Consider the following 22,576-nt stretch of genomic DNA (forward strand, 5'->3'; position numbering starts at 1 on the left):
TGGCCTCTATAAGTCTAGAATCACACGATAGGCAGAAAATTTACTGTATATTTAAAAGTCTCTGTTTTTGTCCAAGTCAAGTCCTCCAAGTCATTTCATCAACAGTGTTGGAGGAAATAATATGGGAAGTTACAAAATTCAAAACAATTCTTCCCAATTTGCTTTTACAGATAAAGAATGTCATTGTTTCAGTTGAATGCACTGGACCCCCCCCCCCCCCCCCCCCACACACACACACACACACACACACACTGTCAATACCATTCTCTGCTGTCTTTCAATATCAAATGGACAGTATTCATGGACGGCGATGCACTATGTTAGTATTTTGATGATTCTGAATAGACAACTAATATGGGAAGAACTATAACTTCTACAATACCAACATCAACAAAACTGGAAAATATTCAAATATTTGTTTCGGGTAAGGTCAAGAAGCTTCTAGGTCTGGTAATTTACAAAGAAAGTAATGAATACCTCTCTTATAAGTGCATTGAGCAGCCGCCATATATGACATTTTAAAAAGCCTTTATAAGAAAAGATTTTAACAGTTGCAAAGTCTGTGAGCTTGGATAGTAAAGGAATCATAACCCTAGGTCATCAGAAGAGTTGTGTCAAAGGACCAAGTTACCCTCTGGCACATTAGGTGCTCAGAGAGGTGGCTAGGTGCCAGGCAACCAAGAGCTTTAAGTTACAATTAAATCTTAAAATCAATCCGGGCAGCCAGTGAAGTGCAGCTAAAACTGAAGTGATGTGTTCATATCTCCTCGTACTAGTAATAAGTCTGGCAGCAGCATTCTGAACCAACTGCTGATGATGTACTGAGCTTTGGCTTAGACATGAGTAAAGGGTGTTATATTAATCCAAACAATGTTGAGTAATGCCTCTGTTCATATATCAGTAAGATAAATAACATCTTTTTGATCAATAATTTGAGGTGGATGAAGCAAGAAGTTAAAGTTCAGGGTCAAAAGAAACATGCAGATTTTTTGCAGCTTTTTTGGAAGAAAGCCAAGCGAGTTAAGTTATGGGAGCATCTCTTGCTACAATGAAGGACATTGGGACATTTTGCTTTAGAGGTTAGCCTACTGAGTTGGATTAAATGGATGTTCTGATTGTGCTTTACATGGCCAACAGGAATAATGAAAATCATTGGGGGCCAAGAATAGGCCCTTGCGGAACACCTCAAGCGAGCTGACATTGAAGAGGCATTTCAAAGAACAACAGTGTTCCATCTGAGAGGTGGTAGTCAGGGCACGATGCTGCTAAGACCTACCCAGGATTCTAACTCAATTTTAGCACCATTATGGAGTATTTTTGGTTTAAACTGAACTAGCTTAAACTTCAAACATAATTTTGATTATACACTGAATGACTGTATTAAGGAGAATGGTGCATGTTCTTTCCTTTAGCAAACCCCATCTCTTCCTGCTTGCAGCTTTAATTAGCATGCTAGAACACCTATAACATCTGCAGCACCCACAACTGATTGGTATCATTCGATGAGCATTATGGAACTGCTGACTGGCTGTAAAAGAAAGTAGAATGGGAAATAGATAAATAAATGCTACCAAAGAGAGAGATAAATTCAGCACCAGTCAAAAAATGTGCAGACAAATGTGCATTTTGATACATACAACTGAAAACATAATGGATGGAATTATTCTAACAACAGGCACTAATATGTGGCTTATGCCATTTAGGCTGATAAATATGGGACCTAATGGGAGCAGTAGGTTTGGTTAATAGGGTGGGGAAGTGGACCTTTGAGGTCTGACACAATTAACAATTAGTCCCACATTTAGGAAGCTACACTCAGCGAGAGCACTAAGTCCCACATGTTAGCCTTACATTCACTGGAACAAAACTTCACACACTATGCAAAATCAAATTAGTAAATAGGATTCAGTAGAGACAGTTGAAAGGGCAGCAAATGAAAGACTGGAGCTAAGAAAATTCATCAAATATATCACCCACCCCCCAATGGTGTAGACAGGTTAAATGAGAAAGATTACAGGGAGTGATTTTTAAAATACAAACACTGTCCTCCAGGTTTAACAAGTTCCAAATAAAAGCCATAGTATGTGACATGATTAAAAACTTAGCAGATAAAAGAGACCTGACATTTAAAAGACAATTGTAACAAGAAAAGTGACAGGTGGAAAATCGAAGTGATACTGACATTGGAGAGAATTTTCTCCCTAACATTTAATTTAACCCTTTGGAGCCTGGATGCTGTTGATGTACATGAATACTATACAGGGACAGTCTATCATAGGCCCCTGCAGAGAAAACGTGATCTCATAAATTAGCAAATGCTTCCCTCACATTTGACAGTAATTGCTTAACCTCAGGTCTGGAATGCTGTTCAATCTGAGTAAATGTTCTTGTCTCCAAAATGAATCAAAGTCATCAATAAAATCATAACCAGCAGCTGTACAGTCTTGAGCCAGGACTGCAAACTATAATGTTCAAAGCTTTATGAACAGACAAAATACAAGTTTTTGCAAAGCTCTAAAGTGAGTCACTAATGACTCAAATGAACTTGCAGCGGAGTTTAGCCAATTACCTCATAATGATGTCAGCAGCAAAATCACTGTCGGGATGTCATGAGTAGGTGCTTGTAGGATCATATTAGCAAACTTAAACCCTGACAGACTGTATTTAATCAGTTGAGGAAGCACAATAAATCTGACCATTGACCTGTGGGACTGCATGCTACACATCTAGGGAGTCAGCATCATAGCTGTCTTAGCTCTGTTAGCCCCATTAGCATGCTACCAGAGTAAGATTTAAGCGGCACCTCTATGTTCTTGACTGATAAGTTGTGCAAAGGTGCAGCAGGATTGCCAAATAAATTTGGAGTATTTGGAAATTCCTCTGGTATTATCTATAAGTAGTGCTTTTATTAGCAGTACTCCTTTAAGCCACATGAGAGAGCCCATTGGTTTTCTACCACACATCATCATTCTGCAGTATTCTGCTGCCAGGCACAAGAAACGAATGCTCGGCTCAGAGAAAAGACATAACCACAATACAGCTAAGTAGTGATTAACCACTCTTTCATCTGGTTGACCTATTCAAGCTAAGACATGGCATTGAAAGTGGTCTAGGATATCCATTTATGGACAATATGCTCTATGATTAAGGCCCAGTGTGAGTTGAGATGTCATACTCTAAAAAAAGAAATACACTAAAGTTAAGTAAATTAAATTGATCTAATGCAGCTGTGTGTTCTTAAGAAACAAGTGTTTTTCAATGTGCCGCCTCTGTGTGTAAGCACATGCTGCTGCAAAGGTTTACATGGCTTTTATATAGTTTTAGTTTTCATAATGTTATTTAAATGATTCACTGTAAGCTCTATGACTGAGCAGTGAAATTTAGTTGGCATCACCTCTCTGCAAAAAGATACACAGGCATCATGTCACCTGAGAACCTGAAAACCACACAGGTACCTGCGTTATCACAACCTTGAGAATGTAATTCAGGATGTCACCATTCCACCTTCCTACAGTTTCTCAGCCATATATTTTTTTTCACACGGGGCTCTTCAATTGTAATTCAGGATGTCCTCAGGCCAGGTCGCAGTGATATCTTTTTTTTACTTCCTTTGAACAATGTGGCTAATGTCGGTGATAGAGTCTGAGGCAGCATCATCTGGATATGGCCTACTAGACTGAGGCTGGCTAACTTGGACACCAACTGGATTTTAATTTGCTGTGATGGGCACTGAAAGTTTGGGGGATGTCTATCGATGTATGATCCCCTGATTCTCAAAGTGGAGAACTAGTGCCATTAAGTTAATGTGCCAGCTTTCACTTTTAGCCAAGTGCAAGCTTGTACAGTAGTTGGCGAGCAGTAGACTGACAAGCAGTAGAGAATTTGTCCGTGGAAATTAATATAGCTGCATTGCTTCAGCAACTAAACATAGGAAAAAAACAATTGAATCAGCTAATGGAAGCATGATCCTCTTTGTCTTCAATAAAGACATCATCTTTTAGCTGTTTCACTCTCAGAGTCTTTTGTATGAGCTAAATGGTGTCGTGTCTACCAGGCACAAGAACTGATACCTTGGATCCAAGTCCATGCCAAATTCCTGGAGAACTCTTGTTTTTCCATCAAAATATTTGAAATTACCAAGGTACTTGAAAACAAGACCATGATGTGGATTGGTATGGGCCAGTGCTGGTGTACCAAGAGCTTTGCTTTTAAATATGTGAAAAAAACAACCCACCCAGAGATTGTTGAAATGGCTGGGTTTAACTAGTGTAGTGCAGTGTTAATAAGTGTGTTTTCAAGGGTACGTGTGTGTGAAACATTTCTTAAACAGTGGGGCTTCCTGCTTCAGTCTCACATGTAACTACTCCAGATCAATAAGTAATACCCCTACCATACAGCAGCCTGGATATTGAGGCATGTGGTTGAGGTTGTCCACAAATGAATGCTAAAGCCTTTTGTAGACCGTTGGGGCCTTTGCGTTTAATGACGGCACACTGTGTGACACTGATCGACTAATCTTGGTTACGACCATTAATCTGATGCATGCACACTGTGCGATGAGACACTTACTGAATTGAAGGCAACACGGCAAGTCAATACACAAGCTTATCATTTACATCATCAGCATGCGTCTGGCTGCCACAACTATAATAATGACACTAAGCAAGAAGTGAGCCCTTTCAATAGTGTATGGGGAAAGTTAAGGTGAAGGAAAAGAAAAACGTGGACGAGGAGACAGAGGCAAACTGGAATGCTAATTTTGCAAAGAGAACCTGAGGCAGATAATGTTACAGTTAGTGTGCCAATGTGGTCCTGCTGACCGGTGTATCATTTCATGCTGCATTTCTGTCGATTGATTAGTTGATGTTGGTCATGGCAGCATTGTGAAATGGACATTCTAAATTTTGGACACTGTCAGATATTTGTCACAGGCTATCTTTGGTCCCAAAACCATGATATATTTTGTCTTTGATGCTCTCTCACAGTGCAATAAAGTACTGTCAGTGTTGAAGATATTGCCATGTTTAGTCATCTTTTGCCCAAGACAGGCACAAATTGCAGTGTAGATCAGTGTTAAAGAGAAAAAGGTAAGCTTTAAAGTTAGCTACAACTTTAACCTGGGTTAACATAAAGTGGCCCAACATTTCAGGCTGTCCAGCTATTATCATTTTAATGACAAGCAACATGTGACTCCCCACCACTCCTCCCCCAACATGAAACAGACTATGTGTGTTGAGTTTTTTTTTTTAATGAGGTTTTACTTTGGTATCTTGAGAATCTTGTTAAGTCCCTGTTACTGATGCAAATCACCAAATGCCTGCTTGAACTGGAATGTATAGAACCAAGTATGAGAAACCTTTAATGCATTTCATACATGGACAAGCAAGATGGCTGATGAGGATTTCCTTATGAGGTAATATACAGTAGTAGGGCTTGTCTTCAAGGACCACTGTTATAATTAGTTACACTGGTATCTCATGAATATTTAACGATATACACCCCCCGAAAAATCATGTGTAAAATCTATTCAGTCTAATGAATTTCTTGATACACTCAATAGAGCATTAATAATTAAAACACATAGAAATGCCGACAAAAACACTCAGGACATTATTAGAGCTTTAAATATATTTTAAGATGTCAGCGATAATGTCTGATAAACTTCCACACTGCAGTTATTCAGACACATTATTTAGTGTGTAAATTACAGAGAAATGGGTGTTTTCCCCCTTGTTATAACGTACAAACGTAAATAATCACTTGCAATGCACTGATACTTTAGCAAAGTACAGTGAATGGTGAAAGGAAAGCTGAAATAAAGGAAATGAGCAATGTGCTTGCTAATCCCACTTTTTCAGACTGAGGAGATGATTAATAATGATTTTAATGATTTATAAAAATTGTGGAATCAGAAAAATCACAACAGAAATGTGTCTGTTTGACATTTTACTGATGTCTAGATGATGCTTGGGGGCTCAAAGCAAAAAAGTCATTCTTTTTTTCACAATAGCATCACATCATTTTAGAGCATATTAGCTATGTGTTCCAAGAAAAACTGATTAATGTAAGTTATAATCACAATGCGCTAAATGCACATTCTTTTTTTATTCTTGACATGTCCTCATCAGCTGCTTGAACTGCAACTAAGCTAATTATTTTACTATATTTTTGAATAAGAAGCACAAAATATTGTTGACTTTGGAACATGCAATCGGCTCAAAGCAGAAATGGCAAGCTCAGGGACCCAGCTGAGGGCTTTGAGGATAAATGTGTGAATGAGCTGTTTCTCAAAGTATGATGGGAACCCAGGGCACAAAAAGAAGCTTTGGAAGTTTTCATATTTGAATTGATCTGCTATTAGCTGTGATTCTCAAGAGAGGCCATTTTTTAAAGTAGGAAAAGGATGTTTAGGCCCTTGTTGTGTAAAGGTTTACATTGCCTTTACATAATTCACTCTAAACTCCATGACTGAGCAGTGCATGGCTTTCAGATGGCCTTACATATCTGCAGAAAGACTAAAGAATCACACCGATAATGTCACCTGTGAATCTGAAAACCACACAGGTACCTGAGTGATCATAACCTTGAGAATGTAATTCAGGATGCCCCCATACCAGGTGATGAAATGAAAGCTCTCCCATGTCCACCTAATCCGTATTCCTGTCACCACACCCCACCTTCTTACTGTTTCTCAGTCAAAAAGTACTCTTTCCCCTCCAAATCACCTGCTCTGCCTATCTGACCTCTCAATCATGCCCTGGTCACCTCCACTCACCTGTTCTATTTTGGCCAGCCATTCTTTATTGCGGGCCAGTTCTGCCATAAAGGCCTGGTGCTTCAGCCACTTCCTGTGTAGCTTTTGAGCCTCATCTCGCGCTGTGTCTCGGGCCATAAGCATCTTCTCTTCCACCCGCTGTCCCAGTCACTCAGCTAGGGGAGACAAAAATAGCCACCATCAGGAGCCCAATGCTTGAGCCAGCTCTTCTTCCCCCCTTTCCCACAGGACGTCCTGTCTGCCTCCTAGAAGCAAGAGCAACCCGCTTGCCTCTGCAGGGGCCTGGGTACCTGTGCTCTCGCCACCCACCCCAACCCCCACCAGGCACCCTTTTCTGGAGGAAAAAAAAATCAAGATAAGGACCTCAGCAGCAGTGGTAGCAATGGAAGCACTCAAGCCCTTCCTTTGAATCGCCCCTGGGTCCTCATGCCCTACCGTTTCATGGGTCTTGCAGTCCTGATGCTGCAGTGCCTGCTAGCCAGTCTCAGAGAATGAAAAAACAACCAGTGAAAAAGAAGAAATGCGCCAATGACAACCCTGGTAACGAATGACACACACATCCAAGATTCCTTGCAGGTTGTGGGTGATCTAGCCTTGAATTTTGATTACAATCCAACCATCACTGAAGGTGTAGGTGTAGCACAGCTGCACAAGACCCCTTCAGCCGGGGCTAACCGGACCCTCCACCACTCGCTGGTCCTGGTCAATCTGTAGTCCTGTCTAATGAAGCTGTAGACAAGAGGAGGAGGAAGAGTTGTGGGAGGAGCAGGGTGATTGGGATGCAGAGGCAGTGCAGAGGAGGCCGTACAATATAAACTATCTGCTCTTGAAATGCATTGCTCCCACAGCTGCAAAGATGCACACGCAGGCTGGTATGAGATAGCTCCCTAGAATCTCTCCTCAGTTCCACTTCCTCGTGTCCCCGAACAGCTCAGCGGCAGTTGGTGCATGCTGCTGCAGTCCTTGCCTCTCAGCTACGGTCCTGTGTGTGTGCATGTATGTGTGTGAGTGTGTGTGCAATCACAATCAGCACTGCAGTGCTGGAGAAGAGAGAGAGAGAGAGAGAGAGAGCGAGAGAGAGAGAGCGAGCGAGAGAGAGAGAGCGAGCGAGAGAGCGAGCGAGAGAGAGAGAGCAATAAGATGGAGAGGAAATGGAGAAAGGGGGAGCGCCAGAGCAAAAAAGAAGGGGAGAGCAAGTCAAAAGAGGGAAAAGATGGTGTTAGCAGGGTGGGTAGGGGGGGGGGTTGTGAAACAGAGAAAGGAGGAGAGAGCCTGCGTCATCCCTCAGTGTCACCAGGGACATTTCTCTGCACTAGAAATGACTGCACTCGGGAGCAGGATTTGGGAAGGAGGGAGGGGGGAGGTGTCGTTGAAAACAGCTGAATGAGAGAGGGAAAGAGGATGCATGCACACATGGTCCATGGTGCAGCTGACTGAATCTTAACAACTAGGTAACGTTTAAAATCAATTACAGATTCTCCACCAATCGTATGTTGTTTTCTTATCCTCTAATTATAGTCTGTGCTTGTGCTGCTACAAAGGCATTTTATTTATATACTATTCTATGAAAATAGCCATTTTTTCCCAATAGAATCATCATACCATCAGGGGGTAATTAATGTTTCATGAAGAGAAGCTTGAGTGGTTCTCTCCCCTAAAAGTTTGGTTTTTGAACTGGTTGTGTGTATTTTGTGTTTGTGTTTAGTGCAGAATGTAAAGGAATATTTTTGGTAACACTTTATCATGAGGACAAATTATTAATGCTAATTAATAAGTTTTGTAGAAGAGTGGCAAATAAGCATGACTTAAGTGTAATTAACCATGTATTAATGCTCTGTGTGACTCTTGTAAACTGGACACATTCATAGATGATTACTAACAAACTAACATACAAACTAAATAAATAAAGTGCAAGAACATTTTATGTCAACATAGCAAGTCATTTTTTTCAATGTGAATTTTATCATTTGGATCAATTTGACACAATTCATTATTTATCAGACAATAACTGAACTACAGGTCCATAATACACCAGTCTTATTATTGATGTAAACATTTACAGCATCATAAAACATCAATAATTTAGAAAAGATGTCTTCTGTTAGCGCATGTATTTATGGTCTGTCAATCTACCAGAGATCTACTAGTAGAGCACATTTTTAATACCTTAATTCTTCAATGATTAATTTTCTTTAATGTCAGGTGCACAAAAAAGATTTATTGCGCCATGGAATTGGATGCTTAAGTAAATGCTTAGGCTCAAAGAAGAAATGTAACAATCAGGATGTAACACAGAGTGAGAAAAATCATTCATGCTAAAGACTGCCATAGAGGGTATATAAACTACCTTTAATCTCAGTTTAACGTATCCAAGAAATCAGATATACACAGTAGAATCATGTAATCTAAACAATTTTTTAATGTCAATAGTGGTATGTTACACACCATGATACAAACACCTATGTAAAGCTTTAGGTGATCAAAGTTGCTGTACCATTGTCCGTTGTCACAAAATGACATGTAATAGCTAATAATATGAGGAGGTGCTAGTAATATGTGGAGAAAAAAATGGTACATTTGCCAAAGAGGGAATGTGATCTCCACTATTTTCCTTGTCTGATAGCAGGAGGCTGATTTCATCAAACTAGGTGAGGGATGTAACATGGGGCAAGACAGAACTCATGTAATTCAGGGCAGATTGTTTAAAATTAGTGGCTCGTTTGGTCTAGGGGTATGATTCTCGCTTTGGGTGCAAGAGGTCGCGGCTTCAAATCTCAGATGAGCCCTGAGACTTGCAATTCATTGCCTTATTCTAGGCGGCACGGTGGTGCAGTGGTAAGGACTGTTACCTCACAGCAAGAAGGTTCCGGGTTTGAATCCTGGCTCGGGCACGGGATCTTTCTGTGTGGAGTCTGCATGTTCTCTCTGTTCCTGTGTGGGTTCTCTCTGGTACTCCAGCTTCCTCCCACAGTCCAAAGACATCAAGAGGGGACGAGGCTGATTGATACTCTAAATTGACTGTAGGTATGACTGTGAGTGTGAATGGTTGTCTGTCTCTATGTGTTGGCTCTGCGATGGACTGGCAACCTGTCCAGGGTGAACCACCTCTCACCCAAAAGCTGCTGGGAGAGGCTCCCAGTAATTATCAAATAATCTTTAATGTTGCAAAATTATGAATTCTATACATAGTTAAATGTCAATGTTACATGATAACAAATAACTGTAATGGCTTTAGGGAGTCCATCCATCCATCCATTGTCTAATGCTTATCCTGCTGAGGGTCGCGGCGTGGGGGTGGAGCCTATCCCAGCAGCCTTCGGTGGGAGGTGGGGTTCACCCTGAACGGCAGTCACATGTCCATCGCAGGGCCAACCAACCATTCACACTCACAGTCACGCCCACGGTCAATTTAGAGTATCAATCAGCCTCGTCTTCATTTGCATGTTTTGGGACTGTGGGAGGAGGCTGGAGTACCGGAGAGAACGCCTTTGGGAGTGTATCTGTGATTTCGGTCTGAGATTATCCAAGCTGACGTCGGGTGGGAGGCGGAATCCACCCTGGACGTATCGCCAGTCCGTCACAGGGGCATCAGGAGCAGTTAGGGGTCCAGTATCTCGCTCAAGGTTACTTCGACATGGTCACCGGGGGACGTCAGGATCGAAACAGCGACCCATCGGTTGTTAGACGGCCACTCTACCTCTGAGCCACGCCGCCCCTTCCCCACATCGAATTTACAGGAATTTAGTGTAGCCTACTAACACCACCCAGAGGGGAAATCTAACATTCCCACAACTGGCCACATTTTTACACCTTTTGTTAATATACGGTACTTTGTCGTGATCTGTTTCTATTCAAAACTACAGGAATGATGTTCCAGTTGGTTGTACATTAATATTTTTCTTTGAAAGGAAAATATAAATATATCAGAAATCTTTTGTAGCATTGTCAGCCTGACAAATGATCACAAATAGACTAAATCATTGCTCTTGAAAGATATTAACTACTAGCAGTATACTAACAGTTTTCAATACGAACAGTTTTAATGGTTTAATAGATTCAGATAGGGTGGTCCTACCGGTGGTCTGATACAAGCAGTATTTACAATGTGGCTCCGTACAAATAAGAGCCCCAGTCCACTGACCTCATGACTTTACCTACACAATAAAACACAACAGAAAACTGCTACTATAGTGTTGCTTTAAATTATTTGTATGAAATCTTTATTCAACCAAGTGAGAACATTTTTTCCCCCCAAGGACCTCGATCTGTATAAGTTCATCGAGCTTCAAATCCGTCTGCAACAAGCCTGTTTAGCAATGGGGAAACAAAAGTGACACTAAGAGAGTGTCATTTCAGAGAGGATTTCTGTCTTTGAGCATTGTTGGCATTATACATACAAAGCCAGCCATCGATAGATGGACAACATTGAATCTTGAACAAATACTTAAAGCAGTTCTTAAAGCAACTCAATTCTACTGATTGACAGTGATAAGAGTTAACACAGCTAGAACCTACATCTTTTCACTACTTCATTGTTGAAAATAAATTATGATTCAATTAAAAAAATGTTTCTTTTGAATTGACCACAAACCCTTACAAATACATTTTAAATAGCAGTAAATCCAGTTATCCTGACTTCCCCTTGGTGGATGATGCATTTGCCACAAGAAGGCAACCTTTTCACAAATGTTCTCTTACCCGACCAGTCCATAAAACTTCGAGAGGACGACAAATATGAAGATGCACTTCGCACTGACATTTGTGTCACCTTATCATTGTACATGACTCCTATCTACTATTGCTTATAATCCAATGCAGAATGGCTCTGCAGAGCACTGCCCCCCTGAATTTGAAAACATCCACCAAAACTGAAATAAATGTAGAGCGTAGATGTTAACAGCCAAAAAACATGCAGGCAATGGACATCCGGACAGAAGAAATGTGTCATCAGATAGATTGTAATCTGACTTTTTTGTATTTAAAGTGACAACTCTGAGTTACTTATTCCCTTTTTGAAAATTCAATACTGTCTTCATAATCTTTTACATCCCCGTGACATGAAGGACTGAGATGGATACAATTGCCATTTTTAAATAACATTCTTTTCCATTTATTGATGTTTACTGTTGTTAAACGATGAGACCTGAGCCAGGTTCATTCTCGCCATCTTCCTCTTGTTCAGCTTCTTCTCTGTCCTTCAGCCTCCCACTGCATCCTATTCATCCAGTCACTGCTTGTCCTCTGTCCTTAAACCTTGCCTTTGCCCACTCAAGAGTGACGCTTGCCCCACCACCCCAACTCCACCTTCCACCGGGGGACAAAGGATACCTTGCAAGGGCAGGCTCAGGTGCCTTCCTGCAGAGTGCTCTACTATGATCTGCTCCTGTCTAAATTGTTTAACAAGACTGACACAAAACCTATAAATTATGTTATTGCATATTCTTGTGGTTGAAATGGTTGGATGCAGGACATACATTTACCTAATGAGTAAAGGTAAAGTAAAGTCTGTATATGATTAGAGTTGTAGAAATTATTTCCATTCATCCATTTTCGTCTACCTTTCCTGTCAGGGGTCGCAGAGGGGCTGGAGCCTATCCCAGCAGCTTTCAGGTGAAAGATTCACCCTGGACATGTAATCTGTCTATTGCAGGGCCAATCCATATAGACAGACAACCATTCACACTCACGGTCATTTAGAGTATCAAGTAACCCAATGCCTGTGGGAGGAAGCTGGAGTACCTGGAGAAAACCCACGCAGGCACAGGGAGAACTTGCAAACTCCACACAGAAAGATCCCATGCCTGAGCCGGGACTCGAACCCCGAACCGTCTTGCTGTGAGGCGACAGTGCTAACCACTGCACCGTAATACCCATGAATCAATTTAGAAATTTCTAAATTCCCCTTTTAACACGTCAATATACAACGTGTTTCTTTTACAAGGTACTACAATATGTTTAGGGTCCTATATATTGAAATAATTTGACTAGATCTTATTCTAAAATAAGTCATCATAAATATCCAATGCAATTCTATCCATTAAATAATAATAAAAAAGCTTTTTATTTTGTCTCACTGCAGAGGAGTCACACCAGACCTGCATCGCCCATAATCCAGGACCACACCAGCATGTGATCCTGCACATACCTTGATCATGCTGTGAGACAGCTGGGTTTAGGACATTACAATGTCACAAAATCACATGAATTATGCGTTTGTGTCTGAACATCCATGGTTTGGAGATATAGGCATGGTTTAGGTGCGACAAAACTGAGAAGGCAGTGCCTGAAGAGGATAGTGTAGGTGCTGATATAACATCAATAATGCCAGAACTGGAGAGTATTTATTCTTAAAGAAGAGCAAACAGTTTCACTTAGGGCTTTTCTCGACAGACAGAAGTTTTCTTTCTGAAAACAAAAACAAAACAAAACAAAACAAAACAAAATGACTGTGGTCCATACGTTCTTTTTTTTCTACTGCATAAAAATTTCAAGAAGTTAACTGCCGATATCTCATTGTAACTGCAGTGGCAAGTGGATACCTCTGCCATACCTCAGCGCCTGACACTTTCATGTTATGCTTTAAGTTAAATAATATTTTCTCCTTCTTTTAACCACTAGATGTCACTATGACTTAAATTCAGCTTCTAGATAGCTTCATACTGACACTCTCAGAGATCTCACCTAGTAGAGTCCCTTAACTAAAGTTTCTCGTTCTATAGCCAGATATCAAAATTGGCCACTTTACCATAGTAACATGGTTTTACAGGATTGTGGTGGATCTGGTAAACCCCCTGAGAGGGGAACGTCAATGAGTAAAAAAACATGTAATTTCCTGTTGCCACCAGGTGGCATTTTTGTATTTAATTGGTAAACAAAACTAACTGATCCCAAATAGAACTCTCTATGGAGGTTTACTGTAAAAACTGCCGCAGTCACTAGAATCATTCATCCAAATCTATCAATTTCTGGACAAATCACCACAGGTAACAATCCTCTGTGTTCATTTAGACAGAGTAGCTGCTATATTACTTCCAAGTCTCTCTGTGATCATTTTACATTTTAAATAAAACAGAAGTCTCATCATGTGGGGTTTTGTCAGACAATGTTTCAATGACAAAAAAAAAAAAAAAAAATCTGAAATCAAGCAGGGCAGCACCTTTTAAGTGACTGTTGGTTGATATCATCTTCAATTAATTAATTAGCTGATTTTTAGTTCCTATCACCCAGTGGTCTTACAACAAAAACAGACAAATATGAAATTAAGCTCATTGAAAATTTGTGAGCCAAGAGAGTTGGAGAGAAGAACCTTGCACTAAGTCCCTAGACATTAACTCCTGATGATGTAATATTTTTGGAGATGTGATGCTTTCAGTTGCCGATTTGTATTTACTAGAATTGTGGGCGATTAGCCTGGACTGAGGCCTGTGGTCTCTGAGCAGATTCTTCAACACACTGAATTTTCAATAAACACTTTATTTGAAATGAAGGGTTCTACAAAGTTGTTCCATTTAGGATAATTGAGAATGAAATTCTTTAATTTGTGGTAACTGATAACTTGATATGGTAGATTACAGTTGGCATAACCACTGCAGTCTCATTTGCAATACTGAATATAAAGCATTTATCTTTACAGGACAAGGTGTTAGACTTGATTTTTGGAAATCAACAAAATAAAGCAGACTAGCATGTCCTGGATTTTTTAAGGAAAAGCCACTGTATTGGTTTGCAGTAACTGAGTCAAATTAACATATATTCATGGCAGTTTTGGTGAATTTGGTGTTTTCAAGTTCAACCCTTCCTGTCAAAGCTTCAACTGTTCTGCAAACTGTAGGAGATGCTATGGCACTGACAATAGCTCATAGGTGACCCTTCTAAACACTCCTGATTTAAAACCCCCTGTCTCTTTCTCCAGCTGTTATTGTAAGGCATCCTTAGAAGAGATAGATCAAAAGGTTTTTTTTCACAATACTGTGCATTGTCCCCCGGGATATGTTGCACATAATTATTATTAAAGAAATATTCTAAATAGAAAAGCATGAATAGAATAGAATAAAAAAAGCATAGTTAATCAAAGACATCCCTCTGGGTCTAATTTGATGGGATGGGTCAAAGTCAAATTTCTGTCTTAAAGAGAAAAAGCAACTATTGTGTTTACATTTTCAGACTTGTCATGCATCTTTCTTCATTGAGAGAACATAATGGCTTGAGGCAGAATAAGGTTATGACCTCTGCAGAGGTCCTACATGTAGGACTGACCTGGAGAGCAAAGCTAAAATTGTCAATAATCAACATTTCTTTGATCATAAACAGATAGCCTTACTGTCACCCTGGTCAGTCATGACAAAAATATGTTTTTTTTTTTTAATCTTAAGTGCTTTTTTGTGCCTCTGATCAACAGTTGTCAATCACTCCAAATCTATGGCAGTAGACACATCCATTTAAGTGAATGAGTAAATGAATCAGACTCATTTACCCATAGTAATGCTGTGATGCTTTGATGCCACTTCTGCAGTCAGAGGGCGCCCCTTTTACTACTGTTGTTTGTGTGGGAACTAGCCTTAAGATAGTTAACCTTGACCACATGTTCCAAAACTCAAAATGGACCCTCTAATGATCCCCCAGTCTAATGACTGCCTGCCCTTTGAAAGGAATGTACAATGAAGGGAATGAACAAACACATCTGCCTTGTTGGATTTGAAAAGCTGTAGACTTACATTTCTAACATTAGCATGTGCAATATATACACACATATATATATATATATATATATATATATATATATATATATATATACATATATATATATATATATATATATATATATATATATATATATACACACATACATACATATATGGTTTAAAATGACAGTTTAATGTCTGCCAATCACTGTGTGCAATAAACACACCTCTTCTTCAGCGATCCTTTACTTTGCAGTTCATATGATCCCGTAAATACTATCCTGTAAAAATGAATGATTCATATCATGATTCAAGTATTTAGGGCAGGGGAGGAAGTGTGCTGACATTCCTATGTGAAGGAAACAGTTAGACATGTCATGACATCAGTGCTGACAGATTTGCATGGTTTTGTTACAAGGTATAAATCACTAAGAGGAGGAGGAGAGCTTATATTAATGTTTCGGTTATGGGTAAATTAGAGAGTCAAGAGCTGTTACTGACCCAAACATGAACAAGCAGCATAGCAACCAGTGCACATTTATGACCTGACTGAAACAAAAATGTCTATTAACCAATCATCCACTGGCAATATAAAGATAGGGTGAAGATGCAGCAAAAATGTAGACTCAAGATAAAATAGGGTGACCGATTGAAAATTGACATTTTAAAGCAAAATGTTTCCTGGTGTGAAAAACATTTGTGAATAATGATTTCACGAAAGTGTTTGTGTTTTGTTTTCTTTAAAAGGCATCTGTTTGTACCAAACGGTTTGAAACATGTCTCATATTGCAAAATAAACCATAGCACATATCTATGATTATAAACACTTTCAATGTAGAGCTGTGCATGCTGAAATACCAGGGGAAATGTTTCAACCCGACAACAGAGGTTTTATTGCTGGCGTGCATCTTGAAAGGGATTACGACAGCCAACATCACGTAATTGCCAGTAATTTCAGACAGAGTGATTCACACTGCTTGTGTCAGTAGACACATGCTTTGTTTTGAACATGTTGGATGAGATCTGACACTCAAGCCCTCTAAAAGAATGCCACCAAAACTTAAGAAGCATGTTTAACTAAAGCATGTCCCTGCTGTACATGATTACAGTTCAAACTTACAAGTTTTTGTATGTGTGTTAGTTTGTGTGTAATCTGCATATGTTTGTGTTTGTGTGTGTGTGTGTGTGTGTGTGTGTGTGTGTGTGCGTGTGTGTGTGTGTGTGAATGTCTGTGTGTGTGTCCTCTTGTGGGGATTGATGTGCTTTGTGGGGCCACAATTCTCTTTGTTTTATTGTTACTAAAGTAATGGTTTGGTTCCGTGTCATGGTTAGAGTTGAGCATTTAATTTGATGGTTAAGGTGATGAATGGATGTTACGAATGAATGAGGGCAGTAATGTGTGTGTGTGTGTGTGTGTGTGTGTGTGTGTGTGTGTGTGTGTGTGTGTATGTATGTGTGTGTGCGCCTGTGTGTGCGCCTGAGTGTGTATAGAACTCACTATCTAGGGAGTTTTATGTAAAGGACAACCCTCTCTTTATGTCTGCTGCTTTTCTTCCAGCCAACACAATACATAATGGGATATAGTGCTCGGTAAGTGACCATCAGCTGCAAAGCCGTTTTTCTACACTTTTGTGGGATAGATTGAGTGAATTATACAGGGTATAATAAATCTCACTATATGTGAATGCAGGTACAAAGCGGCAAGGTCATCATATAATTGACTGTAGTGAGTGATTTCAGACACAGTCTTTATTTCCCTCTTTTAATCAGGATCTGTGTGACTCAGAGATGAGACCTTCCCATTCACTTGTGGCTTTCTGATTCAATCGGCCATGACAGGCAGCATTTGCTGCCAACAGCAGAGAGGCTGATCCAAGTGCACCAAAGACCTCTAGTCCTGTGCATTTCTAAAGACCACAGAGAATTCGTTCAAGTATTTACACCGATGAGAAACATTGGTCATTGTACTGCAATAAAAAAAAGCATGAGTCCAACCAGAATGCACTGCATCTCATTTGGGGTTGTTCCCTACTTATTTAACCCACTCACTTTGCTACTATGACTTTCTGTGACTTTTGGTTTGACATCAGAGTGATGGAAAGTAGCAATCACTTCCCAACTGAAAGCATACCAATGCCCAGAGCTGGCAGAAAAATGCAAATGAGTGCATGGGAGCAGTTTTAAGTTAGTTTGTAAGATTAATGAGAAGGCAAATGTCAGCAAATTTGGGACGCTTGCAAAAGTCTTGATCAGGACAAAATGAAAATGAGTTCAGTTTCACAAACTCCCATAGATGCGAGGAGAGGTTGCTCAAGGCGTAGCCAATGAGGAGCCATGAATGTTATTCTTTTAATATAAAAGTCAACAGGATGTCAGCATTCACCTTGCTGGCTCCAGGTTGATTTAAAACAGTAGGTGGTCAACCCATGAAATGTCTGTTTTAAAATATTGGAATTAAAATGTTAACATTAACAGCATAATAGTGTTTCACCGTGTTTAATCCAGTACAGTTGTTACTTGGTTGAAAGCACCAGCCCCCCCAAAAAACACCTTCTATGCCTTTAAAATTTCCATAAAACTACTCCAACTTGAAAAATTAAGAATGTCCTGACCAACACAGTAATGCTGTCTATTTGCGATAAAGAAATTGCAGCATGGAAAATAAAATAACTGCTATGAAATAACCACATATTGTCAGTGTACAGTGAATATCATTGATTTTTACAGACATTAGCTATTCCTAGGGGGTTATAGTGAGATGATTGCAGTGAAACAAATAGTGGAGGGGCTGAGACAACCACAAACCCTCTGTTGGACAAGAGACTTTTTATTGAGGTGAGAAAATTCCATGGCAGACACCAAAAACATGCATTAACATACCACTGCAAAGCCAAGGTTAGCGAACCCGGACCTTACTCACTTATTAGCCCTAACTACCCCTCTGGAAATATACATCTATAACTTTGGCACACAGACCTCTAATAACAAACGGCTAACAACTAGTCATTATGGGGGCTTGAGCAGGAGATTTACAAATCTTAGGTTCAGCAGCATTGGGCAGGTTCTCCTCACTTGAAAATGGTTATTCCATCAACGACAAGTGAGCCGCGTGATAAAATCTTGTGATTTATTCCTGGCGGCTGATAATTACTGGTGTCTTGTCACCTGTCAAAAATGAATGGACAGGGAGAGTACGAGGCTTTAGTCTCCATGCTCTTTACAGCACAGCAGTAAATCTGACATGTTTGTAAAGCCATAAATCACAGCTTGTGATAAAGTGTTGGCACTCCTCTGAGCTGAGGGGCAGGGGCTGAAAATTTCAAACAGTTTTAGTGATAAAGGTATGCAGAAGATCAGCAGGCTTTTTGAAAAGGTGTGGTGGGTATAGTGGTGTAATTGGTAAGTTTACAACTTCACAGGAGTGGACCATCGTTAAACACAAAACAACACACATTTGTTAGAACATTACAGACGCGTACTTTTCAGAAAACATACCCATTGTACATTGGACCCAGATCCAGACAAGAAGATAGATACCCTTCTCTCCTATGGATGTGCATTCGGAAGCTGACAGCCACAGTTGAGTTAGCACAATGAATGGTAGGTGATGGGCTGTACCTCCATCAACAGTCACTTGGAAGATATAGGTCTGGATCATGGTTTGTCCAGAAGAAATCCTCCTCCTTCTCTCTGTCAAAGTTGACTATGAGGAGCAGTTGCTCTTCTAGTCATCAATTTTGTTTTGTTGGACAAAGTTGCGATGGGGCCTTTGAGGTGCTGCATTACTCCCCCGGGTGGTTTTGTCAGGAAAGCAGTTCCAACCATGTGTCCCCTTCTAAAAGTGCAATGTCTTTAAATTTTAATTTCCTATTTCATAACAAAAGTTATATGCCGCTAGTTAAGTTAACACATGCAAAGACAATCTTGTTGTCTGGCTTTGGAGAGGATGGAACATAAATGTATTTCCAATTCATTGGAATATTTCTTTAAGAGTGAGGGCAATCTTAGTTTTCATATTTCATATGCTATTTTTCAACGTTACTTAAGTATGTACTTCTCATAAGGAGGTTATTATGTTTGTGAGAAGTTTTGGAACAGATAGAAAACTGACATTTGTGCTCATCAAATTTATAATGATAATTTATTTTAAGAAATTACTCCTACTAGTATATATAATAACTTATGAAAACTGCAGATGTAAAATGTATTTAAATAAAATGGTCATATTTAGGAGTCATATACAATAGTCAAAATATGATATTTTTTGTACTTTGTATGAATGAAAAATTTCTGTGAAAATACATCCATCCTGATAGGTGCTGATCTCCCAGACAGGTAGGGGAGATGGCCACACATTCCCACCTAAACTCAGTAGTTGTCCTTGAAGAGCTGTGAAACTCTGGGCTGTAATTGTTTAAAGGTTGGCGTCTTGAAGCCGCAACACATACAATAAAAAGAAGAGAGCAGGAAGGAAGCAATGTTTCTCAATGACCCCCAGTTCAGCATTTGAGGGCCTGCCCTTTAGTTACCTGACCTGCTGCACTTGGCCAGAAGCCTTGCTAAAGTTCAGTGCGATCAACTTTCACTATCCACCACAATGTATGACGCCGTGATCTGTGTGGATATAGTTCTACCTTTACACTGTTCAACTGAGTAAACATAAATGTCAGGGTGTATTCTGTATCAAGCAGGTATTTACAAAAATTTAGAAAATGATATGTAACTCAATATCTTACAGGGCATTAATAAAACCTATATTTTATGGTAAAAGTGTCCATTTCATAAAGGTGGAAACACATCATCAACAGCAAACAATCCTGAAAGATCAATAGCCTCAGTCAGCAGCAATTGCAGGTTCTAATTGTAAAATATTTGCCCTTCTTTTTCCTCTCTTTGATGTCTAGTGTTCACTCTGCTCTTGTCCTCAGGTGCTGCCCAGACCTGATTTATGGGGACAGTTTCCAGGGAAGCTATGCTTAATTACATGGCCCTTAAACCTGAGCAGAGAGAGATGGAGAGAGGGAGAATGGCCACTCTAGCAACTGCTAATTGCAAGGACAAATCTATGCTACGGTAGATAAGAAGGTTGTTTTCTTCCCAGACCTGAGAAAAGGTAAAATGTGAAGAGAAGATTGGCCACTCTGATAAATGTACAATTTGTCATGGATGTCTCCTGTGGTTTAAATATTTTCATTGCTACTCTTAAGCGCAAAATTGCAAAAACAAAAAGGCCAAGCAGATGAATGGAACTTGTATTTGTCAAATGAAAAACGGACAAATTCATGTCTCTGAAGGTGCTATATGAGACGTAAATTATTAATCTCCATAGAATATGTACATTTTTCTTGTGTTTTCTGTAGATATAAAGTGTTGAAAATCTCCTGTGAGTTCCTGCAAGGGATGTGAGGGAGAGTCAGAGTAGGAGGAGGAGGTGACAGTGCCATTTGCCTGGAGGGTGCTCATAAACCTGGAGAGGGAGAGAGAGTGCACCATTCCTTACAGGTGACTGTACCATGTGACTTCAACAGGTTTAAAAAGCAGGCCAACCTGTCCTGTCAAGGTATAAGTAATCACAGAGCAGTGGAGGAGTCAAGGGAGAATACCGGGATGTCGGCACAACAGAATATACTGACAGCCCCAAAGAACAAGTCAAGGAGCATTCAAGGAGCGTGTCCAGTTGTGTGAGCAGACGCAAACATAGGATCTTCTGAACAACAATTTTGTGGACACTCATCTAGAGTCCCCATTGTGGACGCCATGAGCTGTAGTAGCATTGCAGAATCTGAGTTCTCTGAGGAAGAGCTGGAGCTTGACACCCTTGGCCAAGGTGAGGATGAGGGGAGTCCCAAGACATCATTCCAAGACAGTGAGAGCTCAAATAGCAGTCCAAGTGACCCAGAGGAAAGCCATATCAAGAAACGCAATCGTCCTGTGCGCTCCAAAGCTCGACGAATGGCTGCCAATGTCCGTGAGCGGAAACGCATTATGGACTATAACCAGGCCTTCAATGCCCTACGAGTTGCTCTGAACCATGACCTCAGTGGTAAGCGGCTCTCCAAGATTGCTACACTGCAGAGGGCCATCAATCGCATTTCTGCTCTCTCTGTTTTCCTGAGTTCAAACCCTCCCAGCAAGCCCTGCGTGCACCGGGAGTGCAACAGGTCATCTGTGGTGCCAGGAGTGATGGGAGCATCTCGACTTGAGCAGACCAGGGTAACCGTTCCTCATCTGGAGCATCAAACATACATACCCTGGCATGCATCCATCTCTCACCAGATGCAACCAAAACAGCATGTGCAGCGGCTGCCTGCGGAGCCATACGTCTATATGGACAACAGTGTATCATCATGTCCCCCATCACCACACTACCCTTGTTATCCTACCGAGGGGCAACTTTGCACCTCACATGGACACTGTGGCAGCCCCCATGATCACCCGCCAAGTCCAGTGCGGTACTCTCAGGTGGGTGATGGGTTGGGGTACCAGCCAGGGATGTGGGCCTCCTGCACTCAGGGGTACATGGACACTTTTATGGAGCCATCACCAGGTCTGGGGCTTCCTTGGCAGGTGAGCTATCTGCAGGAGTCAGACCACAACCTCTCAATGGTCTCTGACATATTGTAACAACCAGGGAAGATCACCAATGCCTGGAAGACTATGAAACACTACATCAATGGACTGTTGAAAGGTCTCAGGGAACATTTCAATGTGTTTTTTTGTGTTTCTAGTGATGAAATCAACTCAGTATTACAGTAACACTTCCTGAGTAATCAAAAATGTAATTAGGGACCAATTAATCTGAACTGTAGAATGTTGTACATGTTTCAAAATACTGTTTTATAATCTGTTGTAGATTACTCTCACTGAATGTAACCATGTTACATAACATAAAGTGTGATACCATTTAAGCCAATTACTAGACTAAAAATATATTGTTTACAAATATATGAAACTGATGTATTTTGTTATGTTTTCTTTCAAGTACGAAATGCATCTTAAGGAAAATGTGGCAATTTGAACACAAATTTCAACATATATTAATGTATTTATTCTTTTTTGTATAAAAGTCATGGCTTCTTGTAAATTTGTAAAAAAGAGATCTTTTCTAAACTTTCAAATT

At 40.3% G+C, this 22,576-nt stretch overlaps 2 protein-coding genes across 3 annotated transcripts in view; one reads left to right on the plus strand and one right to left on the minus strand.

Moving 5' to 3' along the window:
- sptbn4a (spectrin, beta, non-erythrocytic 4a) overlaps positions 1-7,774 on the minus strand; it is a 38,768-nt gene extending 30,994 nt beyond the window's left edge. The window contains exons 1-2 of one of the 2 annotated variants that reach the window (XM_086226578.1): positions 7,211-7,774; positions 6,776-6,930 (exon numbers count right to left, since the gene is read on the minus strand). In XM_086226578.1, coding sequence (XP_086082704.1) covers positions 6,776-6,898 — 123 coding nt within the window. In that variant the 5' untranslated portion in view covers positions 6,899-6,930; positions 7,211-7,774. Of the gene's footprint in view, positions 1-6,775; positions 7,066-7,210 lie in introns of those variants that run through there. The other variant, XM_086226577.1, reaches the window with a different exon arrangement.
- A 13,261-nt stretch (positions 7,775-21,035) lies between these two features.
- bhlha9 (basic helix-loop-helix family, member a9) lies at positions 21,036-22,376 on the plus strand. The gene has a single exon (XM_086226861.1). The coding sequence runs from the start codon at positions 21,214-21,216 to the stop codon at positions 22,078-22,080; it is 867 nt and encodes a 288-aa protein (XP_086082987.1). The 5' UTR covers positions 21,036-21,213; the 3' UTR covers positions 22,081-22,376.
- The last annotated feature ends 200 nt before the right edge of the window (positions 22,377-22,576 follow it).

This window comes from Aulostomus chinensis, chromosome 15 (genome assembly GCF_037954235.1).
Source record: "Aulostomus chinensis isolate RoL2024-O1b breed Wild chromosome 15, RoL_Achi_v1.0, whole genome shotgun sequence".
Lineage (NCBI taxonomy): Eukaryota > Metazoa > Chordata > Actinopteri > Syngnathiformes > Aulostomidae > Aulostomus > Aulostomus chinensis.